The 27,187-nt window shown below is 44.2% G+C and overlaps 1 protein-coding gene across 1 annotated transcript; it reads right to left on the minus strand.

The window, feature by feature from the left end:
* Nucleotides 1-24,799: 24,799 nt before the first annotated feature.
* On the minus strand, nucleotides 24,800-25,655 carry LOC119365416. Its single transcript, XM_037631045.1, has 2 exons — nucleotides 25,383-25,655; nucleotides 24,800-25,208 (listed from the first exon to the last, which is right to left on the minus strand). Exons 1-2 carry the CDS (start codon nucleotides 25,542-25,544, stop codon nucleotides 24,948-24,950), a joined length of 423 nt encoding a protein of 140 aa, XP_037486942.1. The 5' UTR covers nucleotides 25,545-25,655; the 3' UTR covers nucleotides 24,800-24,947.
* Between the last annotated feature and the right edge of the window lie 1,532 nt (nucleotides 25,656-27,187).

Here is a 27,187-nt window from a genome sequence, read left to right on the forward strand (position 1 = left end):
CAGAAGGAGAAGGAGAAGGAGAAGAAGGAGAAGCAGGAGAAGCAGGAGGAGCAGGAGGAGAAGGAGGAGAAGGAGGAGAAGAAGGAGGAGAAGAAGAAGGAGGAGAAGAAGAAGGAGAAGAAGAAGAAGAAGAAGAAGAAGAAGAAGAAGAAGAAGAAGAAGAAGAAGAAGAAGAAGAAGAAGAAGAAGAAGAAGAAGAAGAAGAAGAAGAGTGGGAGCTACCATGGGAGGCATGTGAGCTACTATGGGAACCATGTGCGACATGGGAGCACGTACGGGAGGCATGGGTGGCTTGGGAGCTACCATGGGAGGCATGAGAGGCATGATTTTTGGGTCTCTCATGGGAGGCATGGGAGCACCTCTAGGTGACATGGGTGGACGCATGGCTTCCGGTGTGCCTCACATGCCTTCACATGATGCCTTTGGAGATAGTGCGAACACCTTCCGAGTTTCCAATGACGAAGAGGAGGAAGAAACGGATGAACAAACGAATGAAGAAGAGGAGGAAAAAGAGGAGGAAGAAGATGGGGCATGATTGTTGATGTTTCATCCGTTTGCGTGGACTTGTTTGTCATGAACTTGCTTGTGGTTGGTGTTTTTGAACTATACCATGAACTTGAACTATGCTATGTTGCTCAACTCATGATTTTGCATATTTTTTAGTGTTCGAGATCATCTTGTTTCATATAACTACTAGGGAAAAGCCTAGCAGTAGCGCGCGTTATATGCTTATCAGTAGCGCGGGTGGCCGCGCTACTAATACGGTGCTACAACTAATGCTTATCAGTAGCGCGGAGCAACAGCATTTGTCTGGAACACGCGCTGTTGATAATAGCCGCAACACCCTTGTGCAAAGAGCGCTACTGCTAAGAGCTCGCTGCTGCTAATGCCATACCCCGCGCTACTGCTATTAGTTTTTGAATTTTTTTTGCTCCACATATTGTGCTGCTGAATTTTGTTTTGGGCTTTATACAATAATCACTAGCATATCATACACATACAAATGTAATCATAACATATACATAGCGATACAAGGTGATCATCATCATAATCATCATCCAACAGAAAGTGGTCTCTCGTCATCATTTCGAAAATAGTGATACAAGTCTCGAATACTTGCAACTACATCGCCATCCATCTAAACAATGATATACGCGAGAAGAGCTATCACTATGAGTGAGAGCGGAACTATGCAGTACATGAGGTGGTGGTTACGAGTCCTCTCTCGCGCTAGCGTGAACCTCAAGTAACTAGCTTCCGCTTCTCGTCTGCTTTTGAAGCCTTTATGGCTGGCGCCCGAGACCCCATTCACTTGCGCCTGACACTCAGGCCACTCGTTGTACACCCCTGGAACCTTCCCTTTGTCCACGACATAGCACTACCACCTCGCCATCAAGAAGCGAGGTACCTGTTAGAGATGCATCTTCATCAAGATAATGTACAATCATATGCAACAAAATATACTAGAGCAACACGAAAAAGAAAGGGTTAGCAACTAGATGCAACATACAATACACAAACTAATTAACTAGAGGTACGCAGGTCATCGTACCCAAACTAACAAAGTAGCGTTACGCAAGTTCGACAGGGACCGTGGACATCACAAAGTTTCATCGCTATAGAAAGTATACAAGTTCAAACGACACATATCATCATCATCAGCATCGTAAATCACTAGAAGTTCCATCCTTCCATATCATCAAGGATGGACCCTAGCTTCTTGAATGACGTGAGGTCATGACGTTGCATGCCTATGCGAGTTCGGACGTCAGCTCGCGATATAGGGCCGTGGTGGAACATCCCCTTCTCATCGACGACTTCTTTCATGATGATCGTCGCAATGTCCCTTTGGATGCAAAAGAAGTCATCTCTAAGTTTATAATCCGCTTCTCCATGAGATTCTACCCACTTGCGGATATGATCATCATTTCTGTTTGTGATGCGAAGCTTTTGGTGATCCGTGCTGTACTCAATCATGAGATGGAGGATGTAGAATCCATCTTTCTTGCTTGGTTTTGGGAATGGATGCAACAAAAGTTAGTTTTACACGCAAAACCCATCTTCTTGTTCCTTTGTTTCCTGATCTGCATGTGGCCACCCCTAATGTTGAAGCCTTGGATAGCATCATCTAGAATATTCATTATGTGGGTGTAGTCCTTCTCGTAGTTTCTAGTAGGGTCCAAATACACTGCATGGGAGACTCGCTGGTAAAGAACGATAAGGATGGCGCGCCTGTTGATGCGGGGAAAAAGACACCTCAAATTATTCTCAATATGAGCGAGAATAAATGATTGAAATGTACGAAAGGGTTGTCCAGAACTGACTTACTTTGGATGATAAGGCAGGAGGACAATTTCCCGGTCCTTATTCTGTACCATGAAGTTTCGGAGGTACTCCCTAGCAGTTTCACGCTCAAAGTCACTGAGACTCAAGAAGGACTCGTGCATGTAGTACGGATCTGCCACACAGATTTGCAATACTTCTTCTCTCTTCATGACGAAGTTCATATGTAGCGCAAAAAGGTGGACGATTGTAAAATCTAGCCTCCTTGTCAGAAACATCTCGAAGATATGGTCAAACCGCAGGAAGAACACATCCGCGGGCCGTGTGTCGACGTAGCACTTCCCCTCAGGCACATGAGCCGCGTATGTCGAATATCCTGGATCCTTCGAGGTTAGTAGGCTTTTCTCAGTCGACAACACATGGTCGTGAAGTCTCCTGAGATCCCCTGATAATGCCTCCAGCGGTTTTGGTGGTAGCATTGGTTTGCCCGTGACATGGAACATGGCCGCACCTTTGATGGGTACCTCTTCAGAATCCACCATCTAACTGCTATGTGCTCTGGCTTGTTTGCAGGCAGCTGAGCCTATCTTCCCCGATCTCTTCCTCTCCTTTTTCTTGGGCACACCTTCCAGACCCTTCCTTAACCCCTGCCCCAGTGTTGCCGGGCTAAGCATTGTACGACCCCCGGCTAGTTGAGCTTGTGTTGAGGCGGCATATTCAGGCGTGTCCTGTGAGGATTTCATGAAGAGAGACTTCTTGCAATCCCTGCTAGGACGTTCCTGCCCGGGCAGATCGTCCATATCCTCATCAGCATGCTGATAGCCCGATTCCTCATATGGCTGACTCATCATATCTAAGTCACCATCATAGGCGCCTGTATTGAGGAAACCCATTGGGTGCTCTGTCTCCTCCATCTCATCATCCATTCTTTGTTCTACGGGGCCGATTATGTCAGCCACTATTGGACCCCCTTCATCACGTCGTCCGTCGCTCTCACCTGACACTACAGGAGCTTGTAATTGCGTAGGTGGGGTGGTGGTCTCCATACATGCTTGTTCATGTGTGGTTATTGGTGTGCTCTCGGCCAGCTCCAGACGAAGAAGATTCTTCGGCCATAGCAGCACCCAACCCTTGGAGCTTCCAATCTGCAGCGGGGTCTCGTCGTCCTCTACCCCAAGCCGTAATGGAGGAGGCAAATCCTCGTGCCCCAATTTCACACTAGACAAGTTAACCCTGAAGTGCCCAGCGGGCATCGGCTGGTTGTGGAACGTGAGTTGTAAGGGCTTCGTTATCACCCCCTTTCCCACGTCCACCTTCTGGCCTTTGATCAAGTAGAGTATGGTGCACTGGGTTTCGTCGGCCTGCAAACACATGTCTGCAGCGTAAAACATCCGAAAGGCAACGAAAATGGAATATTCTAGATATATATGTTGGTGCGACATGTAATTACCATGAGGGCGTCGAGCTCAGCCAAAGACGAAGGCCTGCCTAGCACGCCAGAGATTGAGGACGGGCTGCTATGAGCGGGTGTGGGTGCAAGAGCAGGCCCGGTTACATGAGCAGGTGATGGTGCGATGGTGTTGTTCACCGAGTTGCTCCCGACGAAACTGGGCATGAGAAATCATGTACCGTCTTGTTTGGATTTTCGTTCGTCCAGTTGATGATAGCCAGGACCAAGTTAGTAGCGAAATCATTTATGCAGGAATTTACAGCTGCATCTACTGCCTGCTTTAGCAAATCATGTCTCTCCTCGGCTGCCTTTTGCGCGTCCCCAGCTGCTTTTTTCTTGACCGCAAGCTTCACCTTCTCGTCGATGTTCGCCTGACTAAACTCCTTTTTCTGCTTCTTAGCCTCCGGGCCCTTGTTGTAAAACACCTTCCATGCGTCGCCACACATCCATATTGTGGCCACTGGCCGAAAGGGAGTCCCTTAAGTTCGTTCAAGGCCCGATTGAGAGGGGTGTCCCACTTTGGCCTCATCGGTGAAGTAGGGCTTTCAGCTTCAAGCTGGTGTTGCTTCTCCTGTAGAAGGAACGTGAGCCGTTTACGAATGTGTAGTCGACTTGATCAAGAGCTAAATGTAAGGTGGTAAAAGAATAATTACCAGTAATCTAATCAATCTCCTTGTGATCTTGTCCGTGTAAAAAACCTTCTTTTTCTTGTCCCATTTGTAGCGGGCCCTGATGAAGTCACGCTCCAAGGGATTGCTGAACTTCGCGAAGGGGTCTGGGAGACCCGCGGCTTCACGTTCCGCGTCCTCCTTATCCCATATGGGCCTTTTGCCAAGGTAGCAACGGCTTCCGAGGCGATGCTTCCCGTGTTCCTTTGCTCAAGGCTCTTGAATTTTGCAGCCTTAGCCTTGGCTACCTCGGTAGCGCAAGTGTCCTTGAACTTTTCAAAATCCTCTTCCAGAAGTGTCGGATTTTCCTCTAGAATCTTGGACACGAGTTCCTCAGCCTCAATAGCTCGTTTCACCCTCCCTTTCCAAGAGGCCAAATCATTGCTGAACATGCCCATGGCGTGATTGTTAATCTTTTTCATCTTCGGATCATCCCACGGTTGCTCTATGCTATCATCCCGGTCGGGAAACTTGAATCTCTTGTGCAACTTCGTCAGGAGCGACTACCTCAAATGTTCTTTACTCCTTAAGTCATCGTTGTTGATGCGCACGCATTCCCGTAGGATGTATCCTACTTGGTTCCCATAGCACTTGTGAGGTTCTTCCGGCTCTAATGGCTTAAACTTGCCAGGTGCCATCTTTGTGATCACCAGTCGTCCGATGCCGAGTTTGTTAGGTTTTCGTATCCTATGCTTCTTCTCTCCGGTATCAGCGCCGGTATCTTCCCTGCCGGTCTCGGTGCCGCCATCGGTGCCGGCGCCATCGATGTCGATGTCGGTGTCAGTACCATCATCGAGGCCGACCTGCAAACCTTGACTGTGCTTAGCATTCAAAAAGTTGAGGTACTCTTGTTCACCCTCATAATCCATCTCGTCTGCATCTTGGTCAGAAGGCCCGGTTTCTTCGTTGTTTGACATGTTTCCTATGATTAAGTCTCCTCGTTTAATTCTAAAACTATTAAAAAACAAGAAGTGACATAAAAAGATCTATGTTTGCCGGAATGCCGTTCCCAACAACTCCCGGCACTCGATATGCCTACTTTCTAGCACAAGACATGCCAAAATTCATGAAAAATTTCGGCATGACCTTTGCTAAAAAGTGGACATATTAAGCGCTTGAAATTCACCGAAACCGAAATGAATCAACATTCCGGCGAAACATAGGCCACTTGAATCATTTGCCAAATTCCAAATTCCAAATATGACACGTCCAAATCACATGTCCACATATCACATGTCCACATATCACATCTCCACTTCAAATTCGCATATAAAAGGAAGAAAAATACAAGAAGTCATGTCTTTTAAAAATATAGAACTAATCTGTCCACCTCAAATTCTGTTTTTTTAAATAGCAACAATTGCTTTAACTAAAAAATTTAAATAGCAACAATTGTTTTAACTAATCTATCCTAGGTTTCATACTAATTCCGTTAACTAACTAGCACTATAAAATTTAAATTACAACAATTGCTTTAAGTAAAAAATTGCAAGAAACCTATATAATCAATTCTGTTTTTTCTTACACTAAAAAATAGCCTAGGGTTCATACTATTTCATACTAATTAGCACTAAATAGCAGAGAAGAGGGGAGGGGAGAGGGCTTACAGAGGGCAGAGAGAGAGAGATGGCGTCGGGGGAGACGGCGCGGCAGCGAGGCAAGGCAGGGTCGGGGGAGATGGCACGACACTGAGGGTCGCCGGGGTCGGGGAGACGGGGCCGAGCGTCGGGGTCGGGGCCGAGCGTCGGGGTCGAGGGCTCCGGCGGCAATGATACAGGGAAAGAGAGAGTGGGATTTTGGGGAGAGCAGATGTGGGAAGAAGCAGAGAGAGTGAGGATTTTGGGGGTTAAGTCGAGGTAGCAGTAGCGCGTTATGGACAAACGCGCTATAGCTAAGTTAGCTATTGCGCTTTTGCAAAGAACGTGCTACTGCTATTGTAGATATCTATAGCGTTTTTGTCAGAAAGCGCTACTGCTATTACATATAGCGATAGCGTTTTTCTGCAGAAAGCGCTACCGCTATTACCTGTAGTAGTTTTCCTGTTTGTTTTTTCTATCTTCTTTTCCTTTATCTTCTCTCCCTTTTCTTTTATTTTCTTTTCCTTTTTTTCGAGAGCAGTGAACGAAGGGAAGGTGATACATATTGCATCGTTTGACGGTTAAGTATGTATACAAAATAGGACCACATATATTACATCATTTGACCAATGCATAATGGCCAAGTGTGTACACAACATGGGAACATATATATTACATCATTTGACCGATAACGTACGGTTCCTCAGCGTTGACGTTTTCGTTTTTGAGGGAGCTTCTTTCCCTTATTGTTCGTTGAAGAATAATTGAGCCCCTCATTGTAACTTTTCCTTTTCCATGGAGTACGATCTTTCTTAGGTAATGTAGTATTGATTCTTCTTTTGATATATACTTCATCGTCATCATCATCTTCCCTCTTTGGGTTGCCGTACTAGTCATAGTCTTCCTCGTTGGCGACTCCATCCATTCCAATGATGTTCCTTTTGCCTCTCCTCACGACAACACAGCTGGGATTGAACGGGTCGGTTATGAAGAAGCATTGTGTCACGTGCTTAGCATGTACCCATGGCTCATTTTTTGCGATAGCGTTCACGGTAGAGCTCTTGGCGTCGGATATAGTCATGGTAGTGAAATACCGTTTTCTCTTTTAACATTCTTAGCCCATCTGACACGGAACATCATCGTGTTGTGCAGTCCAGAGTAGTCAAGCTCCCAGATCTCCTTGACCCTTCCGTAAAATCTCTTAGTTGCGCTGTTGTCGCTGCCGGTCATGCATTCCATCGTCACCCCTGAGTTCTGATCATCACCGTCCATATCTTTGGCCTCTGTGTAGAACGTGTATCCGTTGATATCGTATGCCTGATAGGTGACGAGGTTGGGCGAGGGGCCATGTCTAAGGCGTATATGAGCAATCCGCCTCGAGAGCCCTCTTCCTGGGGATTAGCAATAATATGCTCTTTGAACCAATGCAGGAAAGTGGAGTTGTGCTCTGTAGTAACTTCGGCGTCCGTCCTGCATACCCCCCGATCACGATACTTTTTTGCGATAATTTCTTTGTGAAGTGCCACGAAAGGATCTACCTCGTCTAGGTGTTGTAGCACCACCAAGTTTGCCTTGCAAAATTCGTTGCGTCGATCTGAGTATGCCACGTGCAGTTCTCTGCGACCGTTGGAGTGACCTTCTCCTTCGAGCCTCCCATCATGCTTGTTAACATGCAAACCAACACCAACACCAGGCGGCTGGTCCGCGCCATATAGAAAATTCTCGCAGAAAGAGATGCACTCTTATGTCAGATAGCCCCGGACGATGCTTCCATCCGGACGGTACATGTTATGAATGAATCCTTTGATGATCCCATTCATCCTCTCAAACTGCATCATGTTGTGCAGGAATGACGGCCCGAGGTCTATTATGTCGCCCCCAATATGGACACACAGATGCACCATGACATCAAAGAATGCAGGCGGGAAGTACATCTTAAGCTCATTCAGTATCAGAACGATCTCTTCCTGTAGCCTTCAGAGGTGCTTCACACTGATCTACTTTCGAGAGATGACATCAAAAAAGTTGCAGAGACCAATAAGCGTGTCACAGACGTGCTTGTCCATTATCCCTCTAAGGGCAACATGTAGTATTTGCGTCATCATCACATGACAGTCATGGGACTTCATCCCGCCGAACCTTTTCTTGTTCGTGTCAAGATATCTGCTTATCTTGCCACAGTAACTGGAATTAACTTTGACTTCGGTAAGGCACTTAAAGAATTGATCAATCTCAGTCGGACTTAAGGTGAAGCAAGAAGGGGGCAATTATCCTCTTCCTTTATTTTTTTGCCCTTCTTCTCCCGCGCCTCTGTCTCCGTCTCTGTCTCGTCTGACTTTTTATGGGGCGACATGTGCATATCTTCCCTGATTTCCAAATCTGGCAAGTCTTTTCTTGCCTTCGGCCCACCCTTGGTCTTATCCCGCATGTTCATCCGTGTCGCGAGCAAACTCTCAAGGACATTCTTACAGATATGCAGTTGATCAAGGCAATTAGGTGTGTCGAGTTTGTGCCAGTAATCCAAGTCCTAGAACATAGACCTCGTCTTCCATACCTTCAGCAGCGGCTCCGACGCCTTTTTCATCGTCTTTCCCGGTGTGGGGTACTGTTCCCAATATTTCAATAGCTCATCAATTTCGGCGCCGCTCCGCTTACATGGAGGTCCTTGGTGCTCAATGTGACCATTCAATAGATCTCCACGGTTTCTCCATGGGTCGTCCTTCTCGAGCCATCTTTGATGCCCCATGTACACGATTTTCCCAGACTCGCCCTCTTTCCTTGACGTTAGCTGCTGAGACATTGTATCATCCATGCATCGCGTGCATCCGCAATATCCATGGCACACCTGGCCTACGACATATCCATAACCGAGATAGTCGTGCACCGTCGTGATCAGCACGACTCTCATGTAGAAATACTCACCTTTGCTGGCGTCCCATGTCTTGGCCGGTGTTTTCCATAACGTGTCTAACTCCTCTTGAAGTAGCTCCAAATATAGATTAATATTATTTCCCAGTTGTTTCGGCCCTTGAATCAGCATGCTCATGTGAATGTACTTCGACTTCATGCACAACCAGGGGGGAGGTTGTACATACATACAAACACGGGCCATGTGCTATCGTTGATGTTCTGGTTGCCAAATGGATTCATGCCATCGGTACAAGCACCGAGCACGATGTTCCTTGCATCACATTCGAAATACCGATAGAAGCCGTTCAACGCTCTCCACTGGCTTCCATCCTTGACGTGTCTCAGCTTCGGATCATCTCCATCATCGGGCTTCTTCCTCTCCGCATGCCAGCGCATGAGCTTTGCTTCCTTGGGATCTACACAATACCGCTGGAGATGGGGAGTGATCGGTAAGTACCATACAACTTTCTTAGGAGATTTCTTCCCGGTCTTCTTGTATCGAGAAGCATTGCACACCGGACAACTTGTTTTTTCCGCGTGCTCCTTCCGATAAATTATGCAATCGTTGATGCATGCATGGTATCTAATGTGTGGCAGATCAAGAGGGCACATGATCTTCATGGCCTCATCCACACTAGTAGGACATAGATTCCCCGCGGGAAGAACATCCTTTAGGTACTTGAGATGCTCATCGAGGCTAGTGTCGATTGATGACCCCCAAGTGTAGGGGATCTATCGTAGTCCTTTCGATAAGTAAGAGTGTCGAACCCAACGAGGAGCAGAAGGAAATGATAAGCAGTTTTCAGTAAGGTTTTCTGCAAGCACTGAAATTGTAGGTGATAGATAGTTTTATGATAAGATAAATAGTAACGAGTAACAAGTAAATAAAGTAAATAAGGTGCAGCAAGGTGGCCCAATCCTTTATTTAGCAAAGGATAAGCCTGGAGAATTTCTAATAATGAGAAAGGAGCTCTCGAGGACACATGGGAATTATCGTCAAGCTAGTTTTCATCACGTTCATATGATTCACGTTCAGTACTTTGATAATATGATATGTGGGTGGACCGGTGCTTGGGTACTTCCCTTACTTGGACAAGCATCCCACTTATGATTAACCCCTATTGCAAGCATCCACAACTACAACAAAAGTATTAAGGTAAACCTAACCATAGCATGAAACATATGGATCCAAATCAGCCCCTAACGAAGTAACGCATAAACTAGGGTTTAAGCTTCTGTCACTCTAGCAACCCATCATCTACTTATTACTTCCCTATGCCCTCCTCTAGGCCCAATAATGGTGAAGTGTCATGTAGTCGACGTTCACATGACACCACTAGAGGAGAAGACAACATACATCTCATCAAAATATCGAACGAATACCAAATTCACATGACTACTAATAGCAAGACTTCACTCATGTCCTCAGGAACAAACGTAACTACTCACAAAGCATATTCATGTTCATAATCAGAGGTGTAATAATATGCATTAAGGATCTGAACATATGATCTTCCACCAAGTAAACCAATAAGTATCAACTACAAGGAGTAATCAACACTACTAGCAACCCACAGGTACCAATTTGTGGTTTTGGATACAAGATTGGATACAAGAGATGAACAAGGGTTTGAGAGGAGATGGTGCTGGTGAAGATGTTGATGGAGATTGACCCCCTCCCGATGAGAGGATCGTTGGTGATGACGTTGGTGATGATTTCCCCCTCCCGGAGGGAAGTGTCCCCGGCAGAACAGCTCTGCCAGAGCCCTAGATTGGTTCCGCCAAGGTTCCGCCTCGTGGCGGCGGAGTTTCGTCCCGTAAGCTTGCCCACGATTTTTTCCAGGGTAAAAGTGATGATATAGCAGAAGATGGACACCGGAGGCCCACCAGGGGGCCCAGGAGATAGGGGCGCCCCCTGTCTCCTGGACAGGGTGTGGGCCCCCTGGCCTATTTCTTTCGCTAAGAAATTCTTATAAATCCCAAAAAGTTGTTTCGTGGAGTTTCAGGACTTTTGGAGTTGTGTAGAATAGGTTTCCAACGTTTGCTCCTCTTCCAGCTAGAATTCCAGCTGCCGGCATTCCCCCTCTTCATGGTAAACCTTGTAAAATAAGAGAAAATAGACATGAGCAATGAGATATAATATGTAATAATAGCCCATAGTGCAATAAATATTGATATAAAAGCATGAAGCAAAATGGACGTATCAACTCCCCCAAGCTTAGACCTCGCTTGTCCTCAAGCGGAAGCCAATATCGAAAAATATGTCCACATGTTTAGAGATAGATGTGTCGATAAAAATAAAATACGGACATGAGGGCATCATGATCATTCTTATAACAGCAACATATAAAGATTTTGTCATATGATTTCCCATGCTCAAGTAACAAGCAATTCGCAATGTCAAGTATGGTTCAAAAACTTCATTGGTAACTAACAAACTATAATCTCAGTCATTGAAGCAATTGCAATTTATCATAACATCAGAAAGAGTCAACAAAAGAGCTTCCCAGCAAGTCCACATACTCAACTATCATATAGTCTTCTACAATTGCTAACACTCATGCAATACTTGTGGTTATGGAGTTTTAGACGGACACTGAGAAAGATAGGGGCTTATTGTGTTGCCTCCCAACGTATTCACCTTTAGGTGATGTCAACAATAATAGCACATGCTAACGAACCTCCAATTGGATATGTATATCATGATCTTTCAAACATGAAAAGCTTGCCAAAGGATAAAATGAAAAAGGGAAAGGTGGAGGTCACCTTGACTCAAGCGCAAAATAAAAGCATAAAGTGAAAACATGAAGTAAAAGATAGGCCCTTCGCAGAGGGAAGCAGAGGTTGTCATGCGCTTTTAAGGTTGATGCATAAAATCTTAATGCAAGAGAACGTCACTTTATATTGCCCCTTGTGTGTGGACCTTTATTATGCAGTCCGTCGCTTTTATTACTTCCACAACAAGTTCGTACAAATCTTATTTTCTCCGCACTAATAAGTCATACATAATTAGAGAGCAATTTTTATTGCTTGCACCGATGACAACTTACTTGAAGGATCTTACTCAATCCATAGGTAGATATGGTGGACTCTCATGGCAAGACTGGGTTTAAGGGTATTTGGAAGCACAAGTAGTATTTCTACTTGGTGCTAGGAATTTGGCTAGCATGAGGGGGAAAGGCAAACTCAACATGTTCGGAAGGTCAATGACAACATACTTTAACTGAGATGTGAGAAAAAATAAACCATTACGTTGTCTTCCTTGTCCACCGTCAACTCTTTTAGCATGTCATACTTAAGGAGTGCTCACAATCATAAAAGATGTCCAAGATAGTGTATTTATATGCAAACCTTTCTTTCCTTATTACTTCCTATTAATTGCAACGATGACCAAGGCTACGTTCATCAACTCCCAACAATTTTTATGCCTCATACTTTCTATGTGTGAAGTTATCACTATCCATAAGATAAATATGAACTCTTTTATTCTTTCTACTTTCTCAGGATCATAGCACATAGCAAAGCCCTTGACTCAACACTAATCTTTATTATAGATAGCTTGCGGACTCGAATACAAAAAGAGATCACAATGCAAAACTCAAACTACTTGATATCAAACTTCAATCTACTAGATCAAGATACTACTAAAAGGATCGAACTTAGTAAAGCGATAAAGATAGGAGTGTGATGGTGATACGATACCGGGGCACCTCCCCCAAGCTTGGCAGTTGCCAAGGGGAGTGCCCATACCCATGTGATTATGTCCTCGGAGGTGGTGACGACGGTGGATAATCGCACATTGAGCGTAAAAGCTCCTCCAACTTGCGGATGATGCCCTTAAGCCCAACAATATGATCCTTCAATAGAATATTCTCCTGTGTGAGATACTTGTTCTATATGCGAGCTAACTCAATCATCTTGAAAGCTTCAATCTCTGTTGGAGTAAAGAGGTTAGGTAAATGTTGAGGGATATCTTCTTCTTTCACCGCCAGAGCTTGAACCTCCATGGCTTCCTTGATCCCTTCATCCTTGTTGATCTCTTCTGGTTATCCTCTTTTCAGCTCTATCTTCAAAAGCCAAGCATCCTTGTCTTAATTGTTGGAGGAGGATGAAGTCATGGTGCTCTAAATCTGCAACGGAAACAACTCGAAACGAAAACAAAGGATATTTGCGTGATACGGTGGTAAAAACCGTCGGAAGTATATATAATGAATTTTTACCGACCAAAATACGTAACGTGCAAGAAAACAGAGTCCGGGAGGCACACGAGGTGCCCACGAGACAGGGGGCACGCCCTATAGGGGGCGCCCTCCACTCTCGTGGGAGCCTCGTGTCCCTTTCGGACTACTTCTTTCTTCCTAAAATTCTTAAATATTCCAAAAATGATAAAAATTGCCATTGGAGTTGTTTTGGAGTCGGTTTACTTACCGTACACATACCTATGCCTTTTTGGAGTCTGGAACGTTCTGGAAAGTGTCCCTTATGTATTCCTTAGGGGTTGCGGTTTCAATAATATTAGTTTCAACATTGATAGGATTACCTGAAATATAGTGTTTAATTCTTTGACTGTTTACCACCCTCGGATTTGTGCCTTCGAAGTTGTTGATTTTTATGGCACCAGAACGATAGACCTCCTCGATAACGTAGGGACCTTCCCATTTTGAGAGAAGCTTTCCTGCAAAAAATCTTAAACGGGAGTTGAATAATAACACATAATCTCCTACGTTAAACTTATGCTTTTGTATCCTCTTATCATGCCAGCGTTTGACTTTTTCTTTGAAAAGCTTGGCATTCTCATAGGCTTGGGTTCTCCATTCATCAAGTGAGCTAATATCGAATAACCTCTTCTCACCGGCAAGTTTGAAGTCATAATTGAGCTCTTTAATAGCCCAATATGCTTTATGTTCAAGTTCAAGAGGTAAATGACACGCTTTTCCATAAACCATTTTATACGGAGACATACCCATAGGATTTTTGTATGCAGTTCTGTAGGCCCATAATGCATCATCAAGTTTTTTGGACCAATTCTTCCTAGATCTATTAACAGTCTTTTGCAAAATTAGTTTGAGCTCTCTGTTGCTCAACTCTACTTGACCACTAGACTGCGGGTGATAGGGGGATGAGATTCTATGATTGACGTCATACTTAGCAAGCATCTTACGGAAAGCACCATGAATAAAATGTGAACCACCATCAGTCATTAGATATCTAGGGACTCCAAACCTCGGAAAAATAACTTCTTTAAGAATTTTAATAGAAGTGTTATGATCAGCACTACTAGTTGGAATAGCTTCCACTCACTTAGTAACATAATCAACAACAACTAAAATATGTGTATAACCATTAGAGGCAGGAAAAGGTCCCATATTATCAAAGCCCCAAACATCAAATGGTTCAATAATAAGAGAATAATTCATAGTCATTTCTTGACGTCTACTAATGTTACCTATTCTTTGACAGTCATCACAAGATAAGACAAACTTACGAGCATCTTTGAAGAGAGTAGGCCAATAAAAACCAGATTGTAGTACCTTGTGTGTAGTTCTATCTCCAGCGTGGTATCCTCCATAAGATTTAGCGTGACACTTGCGTAGGATCTGTTCCTGTTCATGCTCAGGCACACAACGTCTAATAACACCATCTACTCCTTCTTTATAAAGGTGTGGATCATCCCAGAAGTAATGTCTTAAATCATAAAAGAACTTTTTCTTTTGCTGGTATGTGAAACTAGGCGGTAAATATTTAGCAACAATCTAATTAGCATAATCAGCATACCAAGGAGCAGTACGAGAAGCATTGACGACTGCTAATTGTTCATCAGGAAAGCTATCATTAATAGGCAGTGGGTCATCAAGAACATTCTCTAACCTAGACAAGTTATTTGCAAAGGGGTTCTCAGCTCCCTTTCTTTCAATAATGTGCAAATCAAACTCTTGGAGCAAGAGAACCCATATAACGAGTCTAGGCCTAGCATCTTTCTTTTCCATAAGATATTTAATAGTAGCATGATCAGTGTGAATAGTAACTTTGGAACCAATAATATAAGGTCTAAACTTATCACATGCAAACACAACTGCTAAGAATTCTTTTTCAGTGGTAGCATAATTTCTCTGGGCAGTATCAAGAGTCTTACTAGCATACTAGATAACATTCAATTTCTTATCAACTCTTTGCCCTAAAACAGCACCTACAACATAATCACTAGCATCGCACATAATTTCAAAAGGTAAATTCCAATCAGGTGGCTGAACAATAGGTGCAGTGATCAAAGCTTTCTTAAGCACTTCAAACGCTTCTACACAATCATCATCAAAGACAAAAGGAATATCTTTTTGTAATAAATTAGTCAGAGGCCTAGAGATTTTAGAAATGTCCTTAATGAACCTCCTATAAAAGTCGGCATGACCAAGGAAACTTATTATACCTTTTATGTCCTTGGGACATGGCATCTTTTCAATAGCATCAACTTTGGCTTTATCAACTTCAATACCTCTCTCGGAGATCTTGTGTCCCAAGACAATGCCTTCATTAACCATAAAGTGACACTTTCCCAATTCAGGATGAGACTAGTGTCTTCGCATCTCTGCAAAACTCGATCAAGGTTGCTTAAACAATCATCAAAAGAGGATCCATAGACAGAGAAGTCATCCATGAATACCTCACAAATCTTTTCACAAAAATCAGAGAATATAGCCATCATGCATCTTTGAAAGGTAGCAGGTGCATTACATAAACCAAAGGGCATACGTCTATAAGCAAAAGTACCAAAAGGGCAAGTAAAAGTAGTTTTAGATTGATCCTTCGCTGACACAGGTATCTGAGAGAAACCAGAATAACCATCTAGAAAGCAAAAATGTGTGTGTTTGGATAGCCTTTCTAGCATTTGATCAATAAAAGGTAAAGGGTAATGATCTTTCTTAGTAGCTTTATTTAACTTACGAAAATCGATTACTATCCTATAACATGTAATAATTCTTTGCGGGATCAATTCATCTTTATCGTTAGGCAAGACGGTAATACCTCCCTTTTTAGGGACACAATGGACAGGGCTTACCCATTCACTATCAGCAATGGGATAAATAATACCTGCCTCAAGGAGGTTTAGAATCTCCTTTCTTACTACTTCCTGCATCTTGGGATTTAATCGTCTTTGAGGATCTCTAACTGGTTTGGCATCGTCCTCCAATGTGATTTTGCGCTGACATAATGTGGGACTAACGCCCTTAAGATCATCCAGAGTATATCCAATAGCTGCTCGGTGCTTCTTCAGAGTTTTCAATAATCTTTCTTCTTCTTTCTCTGAAAGGTTAGCACTAATAATAACATGATATATTTCTTTTTCATCAAGATAAGCATACTTAAGATTATCAGGTAATGGTTTGAGTTCAAACACGGGATCAGCCTTGGGTGGAGGGTGATCCCCGAGAATTTCAACGGGAAGGTTATGTTTCAGCATAGGTTCTTGTTTAAGGAACACCTCATCTATTTCTTCCCTTTATTTCATAAACATATCGTTTTCATGGTCTAGTAAATATTGTTCTAACGGATCAGTTGGAGGAACAACAATGGAAGCAAGACTAATAATCTCATCCTTACTAGGTGGTTCCCTTTCATGAGTTTGTCTACTAAACTTAGGGAAATTAAACTCATGAGACATACCATCTATGCCAACAGTGACAATATTCTTTTCACAATTAATCTTAGCACTAGCAGTATTCAAGAAGGGTCTACCAAAAATAATGGGACAAAAGGCATCTTGTGGGGAAGCAAGAACAAGAAAATCAGCAGGATATTTAACCTTCCCACACAAAAGTTCAACATCTCTAACAATCCCAATAGGTTTAATGGTATCCCTATTAGCAAGCTTAATAGTAACATCAATGTCTTCTAATTCAATGGGTGCAATGGCGTGCATAATTTCTTTATATAAATCATAAGGGATAGCGCTAGCACTAGCACCCATATCACATAAACCATGATAACAATGATCTCCTATTTTAACAGAAATAACAGGCATGCCTACGACAGGTCTACATGTCTTAGTATCTGGCCTAGCAATATTAGCAGTCTCACCACAGAAAGAAATAACATGCCCATCTAAGTCCTCATCCAAGAGATCTTTAACCATAGCAATACTAGGTTCAACATTAATTTGCTCAGGAGGTGTATAAGTCCTAGTATTACTCTTACGAACAACAGTCAAAGCTTTAGCATGATCCTTTATCCTAACAGGCAAAGGAAGTTTCTCAACATAAGCAGTAGGAACAATAGGATCACTATAGGTAATAGTCTTTTCTTCGACTGTAATAGGTGCGACTACTTTCACTTCAATAGGAGGATTATATTTAAACCACTTCTCTTTAGGGAGATCAACATGAGTAGCAAAAGTTTCACAAAAAGTAGCTACTATCTCAGAGTCAAGTCCATACTTGGTGCTAAATCCACGAAAAGCATCGGTATCCATAAAAGATTTAACACAATCGAACTTAGGTGTCATACCTGACTCCTTACCATCGTCGGAACCCCAATCTTCAGAGTTGCGTTTAATTCTTTCCAATAAGTCCCATTTGAAATCAATAGTCTTCAGCATATAAGAACCAGCATAGGAAGTATCAAGCAGGTTGAGATTATCAATAGAAAGCCGAGCATAAAAATTCTGAATAATCATTTCCCGAGAGAGCTCATGATTGGGGCATGAATATAACATTGACTTAAGCCTCCCCCAAGCTTGAGCGATGCTTTCTCCTTGGTGAGGCCAGAAATTATATATGTAATTACGATCACGATGAACAAGATGCATAGGATAGAACTTCTGGTGAAATTCCAACTTCAATCGCTTATAATTCCAAGATCTCGTATCATCACATAGCCTAAACCATGTCGATGCATCTCCCTTCAAAGATAAAGGGAAGACCTTTCTTTTGACAACATCATTGGGAATACCTGCAAGCTTAAATAATCCACAAACTTCATCCACAAATATAAGGTGTAAATCGGCATGCAATGTTCCATCTCCTGCAAATGGATTAGCTAGCAGTTTCTCTATCATACCCGAAGGAATCTCAAAGTGAATATTTCCATAAAGTTCAGTAGGTTGAGAAGCAACTCTTTGCTCTTCTGGTTGGGGTGAAGATACCCCAAACAAGCCCCTCAAAGGATTAGTTTCCATAGTGACAAGTAACAGAAAATTTCAGCACACTATATAAATGTTTCCTTACCAAGTTCCACTCACCAAAAGTGCTACACTCCCCGGCAACGGCGCAGAAAAGAGTCTTGATGACCCACAAGTGTAGGGGATCTATCGTAGTCCTTTCGATAAGTAAGAGTGTCGAACCCAACGAGGAGCAGAAGGAAATGATAAGCGGTTTTCAGTAAGGTTTTCTGCAAGCACTGAAATTGTAGGTGATAGATAGTTTTATGATAAGATAAATAGTAACGAGTAACAAGTAAATAAAGTAAATAAGATGCAGCAAGGTGGCCCAATCCTTTATTTAGCAAAGGATAAGCCTGGACAATTTCTAATAATGAGAAAGGAGCTCCCGAGGACACATGGGAATTATCGTCAAGCTAGTATCACGCTCATATGATTCGCGTTCGGTACTTTGATAATCTGATATGTGGGTGGACAGGTGCTTGGGTACTGCCCTTACTTGGACAAGCATCCCACTTATGATTAACCCCTATTGCAAGCATCCGAACTACAACAAAAGTATTAAGGTAAACCTAACCATAGCATGAAACATATGGATCCAAATTAGCCCCTAACGAAGTAATGCATAAACTAGGGTTTAAGCTTCTGTCACTCTAGCAACCCATCATCTACTTATTACTTCCCTATGCCCTCCTCTAGGCCCAATAATGGTGAAGTGTCATGTAGTCGACGTTCACATGACACCACTAGAGGAGAAGACAACATACATCTCATCAAAATATCGAACGAATACCAAATTCACATGACTACTAATAGCAAGACTTCACTCATGTCCTCAGGAACAAACGTAACTACTCACAAAGCATATTCATGTTCATAATCAGAGGTGTAATAATATGCATTAAGGATCTGAACATATGATCTTCCACCAAGTAAACCAATAAGTATCAACTACAAGGAGTAATCAACACTACTAGCAACCCACATGTACTAATTTGTGGTTTTGGATACAAGAGATGAACTAGGGTTTGAGAGGAGATGGTGCTGGTGAAGATGTTGATGGAGATTGGCCCCCTCCAATGAGAGGATCATTGGTGATGATTTCCCCCTCCCGGAGGGAAGTATCCCGGGCAGAACAGCTCTGCCAGAGCCCTAGATTGGTTCCGCCAAGGTTTCGCCTCGTGGCGGCGGAGTTTCGTCCCGTAAGCATGCCCAAGATTTTTTCCAGGGTAAAAGTGATGATATAGCAGAAGATGGACGCCGGAGGCTCACCAGGGGGCCCAGGAGATAGGGGCGTTCCCTATAGGGGGGGGGGGGCGCCCCTGTCTCCTGGACAGGGTGTGGGCCCCCTGGCCTATTTCTTTCGCTCAGAAATTCTTATAAATCCCAAAAAGTTGTTTCGTGGAGTTTCAGGACTTTTGGAGTTGTGCAGAATAGGTTTCCAATGTTTGCTCCTTTTCCAGCTAGAATTCCAGCTGCCGGCATTCCCCCTCTTCATGGTAAACCTTGTAAGATAAGAGAGAATAGCCATAAGTAATGAGATATAATGTGTAATAACAGCCCATAATGCAATAAATATTGATATAAAAGAATGATGCAAAATGGACGTATCATCTCAGGAGTTGGAGCGTGAAACTCAAGCGGGTCACCTCAGGATTGCAACCATCATACAATGGAGTGTTCGAGTCTACCGATAGTTGCTGCAGCTTAGCCTCCTCTATAGAAGCAGCTCTCTGAGTACTCGTCTCCTTGCGAAGCAGTGCTTGAACATGAGGGTCCTGCATTATTGAACTTAGTACCGACGAACTCTGCAGCGTGGAGTCCACGTTCTCTCATCCGCCATGTCTGGCCCCTTCTTTGCCGCCATGTCCGACCCCTTCTCCTCCGGCATGTCCGACCCCTTCTCCGCCGCCATGTCCGGCCTCTTCCCCGCTGCCATTGTCGATCATCTCTTTGTCTTGCCTCGTGTTGTCATTGCCTGCCATGTCGGCGTCCTCAACATCATCATCCTTATCTTCAATTATCCACCAAGTATAGCCATCCATGAAACTAGTCATGAGTAGGTGCGCTTCGACACGACCATCGTCATACGGGTCGAGCCAAACTATTCCTTTGCATCTTCCACACGAACATAAAACCTCTGTCAGGTTATTTTATTTCATGTCCTGCACCGCCGATCGGAACCACCTATCCACCATCGTTCCACTAACCATCATGAACGCCTGCATGGTAATAATAAAAAAATTGATTATAAAAATGCGTGCATGCATCAAAGTCATACAAAAATTCGGCATGACCTTCCCTAAAAATATGACATATAGAGTTTGCCCGAAATTCGCCGAAATAGAAATAAATCGACATTTCGGCAAAATATAGGCAACTCAAGCATAATTCGGCGGCAACTCAAGCCACACACACAATTTCCATCATTTCACGCGATTATGTCATATCGCACACATACACATATGTCCATTCTTGCAAAAGCACACATTTTTAATCACCTATATCGAGATCGAGCATGGTGATGATGATGTCGATCGGTGTCACCACACACCTAGGGAATGAACAAAAGTGGACAAAGCTTACTTCTTGAGATGGCTAGATCTAGTTAGGGAGGTACATAGCTCACTTCATTAAATGGGTAAATCTACCAAGCTAGTTTGGGAAGGAGATGACTATCTAGTGGAGGGAGAGGAAAAATAGAAAGGAGATGCATTAATGGAGGTGGTGTAAGTTAGCTAGGAGTAATAAAGAGAGAGAAAGGTAGGTAGAAGGAGAGTAATGGGGGGAGAAGTAGTGAGGAAGAAGCAAAGTGAGGGAGAGAGGAGGTGGGAGGTAGGGGAAAGTGAGGAAGAGAGGATGGCGGAGGGGGAGGGGGAGGGGGAGGGAAAAAGGTGGTATATGTTGCGGCTTAGCAGTAGCGCTGGTCATAAACCGCGCTACTGCTATTAAAGTAGCAGCAGCACGCTTATGGCTCACGCGCTACTACTAAGTGGGTCCCGCCATGTGGCTAGTTCTAAAAATTTCAACAATTAGCAGTAGCACGTCCCAGAAAAAGCGCGCTATTGCTATGCCTTTATCAGCAACGCGCTTATAAAGACCGTGCTACTGCTAAATCTAGGTTGGCGGGAACTATCGGTCGATTTTAGTAGCAGCGTGGTTCCGCCCAGCCACGCTACTGCTAAGTTAGTAGCAGTAGCACCTGTTTTTTCCCCGCGCTGCCGCTAATTAGCAGTAGCGCCTCCTCCTGAACAGCGCTGCTGCTAAGATTCTGTGTATAAGGTTTTCCCTAGTAGTGTATTGTTAAATTGGTATGTGTTGTTTCATATTTGCCAAGCGCCGGCTGGGCGCGCGCTGGATTTTATCACGCCTGGTGAAGCGCTACAGCGGCGCCCTAGTTTTTACAACGCCTAAAAAGAGCAACCACCCTCCCTCGCGTGCTAAAACGCTATTTCGGCGCTGCAAAATTTTTTTAGGGCGCCACCCTGCCGTGCGTCTGTTGGAGATGCTCTAAGGAAAACCAAACCCAAAAACCTACATAGTTGATTTGGTTTATAAGATAAATCAAATCCAAAAACCTATCAAAGCTCGGTTAATCGGAGTGAAACCAGGCGAAAATCACCTATACCTACGACCACAAAACCTAGACAAACTTGGACGAGAGGGCTGCGACAACTGAACAAATACCACTAAGGAGCACCCTAAACTGCCAATACCTCGCTGCTGGAGAGTGAGAGGACACCACCGAAGGGAAGCGGACTTGGGCCTCCTTGAACCTCAGAGGACGACAAGCCACCATACTCTGCAGCATCGCTGCTCCATCTGTGACTGCACCTGAAGCCACCATCCCCTCTCGTAATGCTAACGCGGGAACATGCGCCAGCCATGTGGTCATAACCCCAACGGAGGGAACGATGTCAAAGATGTTGCCATGGTCTGCCCCGGCTAGCCGAGTCAAGCTTTTCAACCAGAGTAATGGACTCTGAATGGTTGGAAAAGTGGGAATGCTTAAGGATGATGTCGCTTGAAACTGCGTTGGTATTTCTCCAAAGAGGAAGGGATGATGCAGTATAGCTACGGTAGGTATTTCTCTCAGTTGTGAAACCAAGTTATCAATCCAGTAGGAGAACCAAGCAACATTGTGTAAACAGTACCTGTACACAAAGAACAAATACTTGCAACACGACGCGTAAGAGGGGTTGTCAATCCCTCCTCGGGCAAAAGATAGATTGGTTTGTATGATTTTGGATAAATAGATCTTGCAATAACACAAAATAAAAAAATTAAAAAAAAGTGCAGCAAGTTATTTCTAGGTTTTTGGAATAATAGATCTAAAAATAAAAGCTAATGAAAATAGATCTCAAAGCAAATATGATAATGAATAGACCCGGGGGCCGTAGATTTCACTAGTGGCTTCTCTCGAGAAATAGCACATGGTGGGTAAACACATTGCTGTTGGACAATTGATAGAAGATTGAATAATTATGATTATATCCAAGGCAATGATCAATATATAGGCATCACGTCCAAGATTAGTAGACCGACTCCTACCTGCATCTACTACTATTACTCCACACATCGACCGCTATCCAACATGCATCTAATGTATTAAGTTAATGGAGAAATAGAGTAATGCAATAAGAACGATGACATGATGTAGACGAGATCTATTCATCTAGGAATAGCCCCCAGCTTATTATCCTTAATAGCAATGATACATGCGTGTCTTGCTGCCCCTTCTGTCACTGGGAAAGAACACCGCAAGATCGAACTCATCACAAAGCACCTCTTCCCATGGCAAGAAAAATCGACCTAGTTGACCTAACTAAACCAAAGATTCGAAGAAGAAATATGAGACTATAAATAATCATGCATATAAGAGATCAAAGAAGAATCAAATAATATTCATGGATATAGATCTGATCATAAATTCAAAGTTCACCGGATCCCAACAAACACACCGCAAAAAGAGTTACATCAAATAGATCTCCAAGAGACCATTATATTGAGAATCAAGAGAGAAAGAGAGGAAGCCATCTAGCTACTGCCTACGGACCCATAGGTCTATGATGAACTAGTCACGCATCATCAGAGAGGCACCAATGAGGATGATGAACCCCTCCGTGATGGTGTTTAGATTGGATCTCGTGGTTCTGGAACTTGCGGCGCCTGGAATTGTATTCTGGAATATTTCGGAATTTATAGGGCGAATTGGTGGTGCAGGGGGGCTCCGTGGGGGGCACAACCCCCCTGGGCGCGCCTGGGCTCTTGGGCACGCCCTGGTGGGTTGTGCTCCCCACGAGCCTCCTCTTTGGTACTTCTTTGGCCCACTGAGTGTCTTTTGGTCCATAAAAAATCTCCAAAAGTTTTACTGCGTTTGGACTCCATTTGGTACTGATATTCTGCGAAGTAAAAAGCAGCAACTGGCACTGGACACTTGTCAATAGGTTAGTCCCAGAAAATGAGATAAAGTTGTTATAAAATAATTGTAAAACATTTAAAAATGATAATATAACAACATGAAATAATAAAAAAATTATAGATACGTTGGAGACGTATCAATGGACGATGCAATCAAAGAGGGAATGACACGAAGGGCATCACCGGCACCGGCATCGACAAAGTCGAGAACCTTCGTCTGAAGCCATAAACACCACGGAAGATGAACTGCTTGAAAAGCACTTTCCACTTTCTCAGGTGTTGTAGGACTAGGTGACATATCTGTTTCATGTTCAACCAAATGCTACGGTTAACCCAGTGCCATTTCTAAAGTTCCATAGTGCCCATGGGACTACAAACGACACCAGATTCAAATGTGAATATCGCTTGCTACAAGCTCCGAAGAAGCCATCAGATTCGACCAGCCACGATGAAAGGTCCATAGCGTAGACAGTGGCCTAGTACTGATTTGTGGGTGAGGTTTTCCATAGGGTGTATTGCAAAGATTGAGCAAACGGTTGATGTTTGGATGATGACGATGATGCATATTGGAAGGGTATTAGGAGGGTCGGTGCAAAGCCTGGGCGAGTGGACTCCACATAGGCCTCATCTTGGATGAATTCAAGGATGGCAATCTGCTTCGCCATCTTCGCTGCCTGGGCGACCTCGAACTCTGCCATGATGTTCTCCATGGCGAAACCCGCAGTCTGCTGATCCTCCTCCGGCTCTACCGCGTCGTGCGCTTTCGGATCCTCCTCCTTCATGGGCTGGGGCTCCTAATCCGCTTCCGGTTGCTGCTGCACCTCCTCCTCCTTTTCCTCTGGCTCTAATGAATTCGGAGGCAGACCGGCAGTGACACGAGCAGCACGCCTGGCCCGGATCTCCTCCTCGAGCTACAACCGGTGTTCCGGTGTTGACATTCCATAGGTGGTGATCCTCTGCCGGGCCATGGCTAGCGGTATGGGCCGGATGGAAGCCGCGGCGCGAGCAAGAAAGAATGGGGACATGCTAGGGTTCCACTGCCGCCGTTCAACTTAAATAGATAGACTTGCTCCGTCGGGCGGCATGCTGGAGTGATGCCACACGATGCCATGAATGCATCCGCACCGAGAACTAGAGGAGGCGTCTGTTGGACCGTCGGTCTCTGCGTGTGATCGCAGTCTGACGTGGCGGGCATGCTCACGCGTTCTCATATCCGCCCCAGATATGGGCCAGGTATGGGAGTGCGTATCAATCCGGTCGTTTAGGCCGGATATGGGACGTCCGATTGGAAGACGTTTCTTTGGATAGCCCGGCTGGACGTTTGAGACGGGTACGGATGTGCGGTTGTAGATGCTCTTTTAGCACAACTTTTGACCAACGTTGTAGCTCTTATACAAAGCATACATCATTAATAACGTGACCCACAAAAGACACTCGCGTGCACATCATGCATGTTAAATATTCAATCTGATACGCAAATGTTGAGCTCATTTGCTCACATCCTCAACCGCGGCGGTGACGTCGTCGGCGACGCCCTGTGCGGCGTCTTTGGTGGCGTCCCACGCCTCCTCCGTCGCCTGCTTCGCCTTCTCGCCCAGGTCCTTGGCTCCCTCCACGGCGCCCTCTACCGCCTCCTGTACCTTGCCCGCCGCGTCGCTGGCCGCCTTCGTCACGCTGTCCACCCCTTCCGAGACCTTGTCTCCGGCCTCCCCGGCCGCCCCCTTCACGGTCTCGACGGCGTCGTTAGCCTGACGCACCAATGAATCAACAAACAGTCAGCATACGTAAGATCGCAAAGAACAAACACCAGCAAGTACTTTCTCCGTAAAAAATTATAAGAGTGTTAGATCATTGTTAGTAGTGATCTAAACATTCTTATATTTTTTTACAGAGAGAGTAATAATAACATCAAGTGCACGTACAGGAGTCGCTCTAGGAGGGGTTTGCAGGCAGAGGCGGCCACCGCTGGCGGTGTGCGGGCGAGCGGCGAGGAAGCACGGCCTGGGAAGAGCCTTGCCGGCAGCGGCGCCGGTGAAGGCGGCGGCGCCCGCGCCTCCTCCGAGCAGCACGGAAGAAGAAGCCATCGGTCTGGGTCTGGTGGTCGGTGGAGGATCTGAGTCAGTAGTCTGGCGCCGATGGATGTGTGAGCTACTTTGCACTTGCGGTAGTACGGTGGGAGGACGAGAGGTGCAGTGCCCCGTTTTGTAGGCCGGGGGCGCGTGCATATGGATGGAGGGGGCCACGGGGAGGGAGGCTCCACGTCCCGTACGTGGAGCCGCGATCGCTGCGGGTGCATGGCGACACGGGGTGGTCGACAGGGTTGTGTGGTGCGGCGGTGCGTGCGTGACTGTCGACCGTTTGTGTGGTTGCGCGCGGCAGCCATGCTCGTGAGGGTTTTACCCAGAGAAGAAATGGAAACGAATCTTAATCTGCCCATGCTTGCCGACCTCACGTACCTTTAGACCTGTTTGGGATGGATCGAAAGAACCAAATCCTGGTGTACACGGTTGAAGTTGAAGGTCACATACATCCGAGCTCGAGATATCAACTTGCCAGAGGTGTCATCACTCATCACCGGTTTCGGTGTGCTCAACTCGATCGCAGATTGTCGAATTAGTAAAACCATTATTTATCAACGAGGGTTAACAAAAAGGGGTTAATAGGCGTACGTTACGCACTCAAGCCTTGCACTCCGTTGATTGAAGGGTTCATGTTTTTTTCCCTCCCTCGAACGAGTGTGTATATCATATACTCCATCTGTCCTATAATATAATAATATAAGATGTTATTACATATAAGATGTTATTACATCCAATATGTGAAACAAAGAAAGTATTAGAGAAAAAAGGTTTATGGTTGTGGCTATACAAGATTGCACCAAAACACATCTCTAGGTATTTGAAATAACAAAAATAAAACAAAAAACTACTACTACCTCTATTTCTAAAATGTAAGACGTTTTGACAGTTTAAATTGAACCGCTAAAACATCTTACTTTTGAAACAGAGGGTGTACACTTTAAGGATTTGTAATACATAATCGAGACTCTAGGACTAGCACAAATACCCATAATCAAAACCATTACCCACTTGGCCCATAAATCGACAAATTGGACCCATATGTTAGTGTCTAGGGATCGGTATCAACCCCGTCTTAGCTCACCTTGAGCAGGTATTGAACTTGCCGTTAGCCAACTCACTCATCATGTTTTTTTTTTGAAGTTTTGGCCAAATTTGAGGTGAAAATTCAAAGTTGTCGGTGAAATGAAAATGTTTTAGTAAACCAACATATTTTCAGTTAATATTCTAGAAAAGGTTTAGCTAAATTCTTTCTTTAGCCATGTAGGAGTTTGGAATATGCTTTTCAAATTTCTGCCAAATTTGAAGTGTGAATTCAAAGATCGTAGGAAAAATGATTTTTTTACTGAACCAGTCAATGATCCTTAGTATTCTAGAAGAATCTAACCTCATTTGTCCATATATTTAGGGCTTTAGAATGTTTTTGAAAATTTTGGCCATATTTGAAGTGAAAATGAATTTTTTTTAGAGAGACAAAAATCAAATCGAATCATTGTCTTTAGACACTTACATGTGGGACACATGGACTAGATTTTGTGTCAGCTGACTAAATCTCACGACTATGTATTTCTAGTGATAACTCCCAGAATTAGTTATGTGTCAAAATCCCCTGAGTTGTAGTTACGTGGTATGTTTGAAAAAAAACAAGT

Source organism: Triticum dicoccoides, chromosome 2B, assembly GCF_002162155.2.
Source record: "Triticum dicoccoides isolate Atlit2015 ecotype Zavitan chromosome 2B, WEW_v2.0, whole genome shotgun sequence".
Classification (NCBI taxonomy): Eukaryota; Viridiplantae; Streptophyta; class Magnoliopsida; order Poales; family Poaceae; genus Triticum; species Triticum dicoccoides.

Coding starts and splice junctions, on each gene's coding strand:
- LOC119365416 (XM_037631045.1), bottom strand. CDS start 25,544: ATGGCTTCTTCTTCCGTGCTGCTCGGAGGAGGCGCGGGCGCCGCCGCC. Junction 25,209..25,382: donor CCCCTCCTAGAGCGACTCCT/GTACGTGCACTT, acceptor TTGGTGCGTCAG/GCTAACGACGCCGTCGAGAC.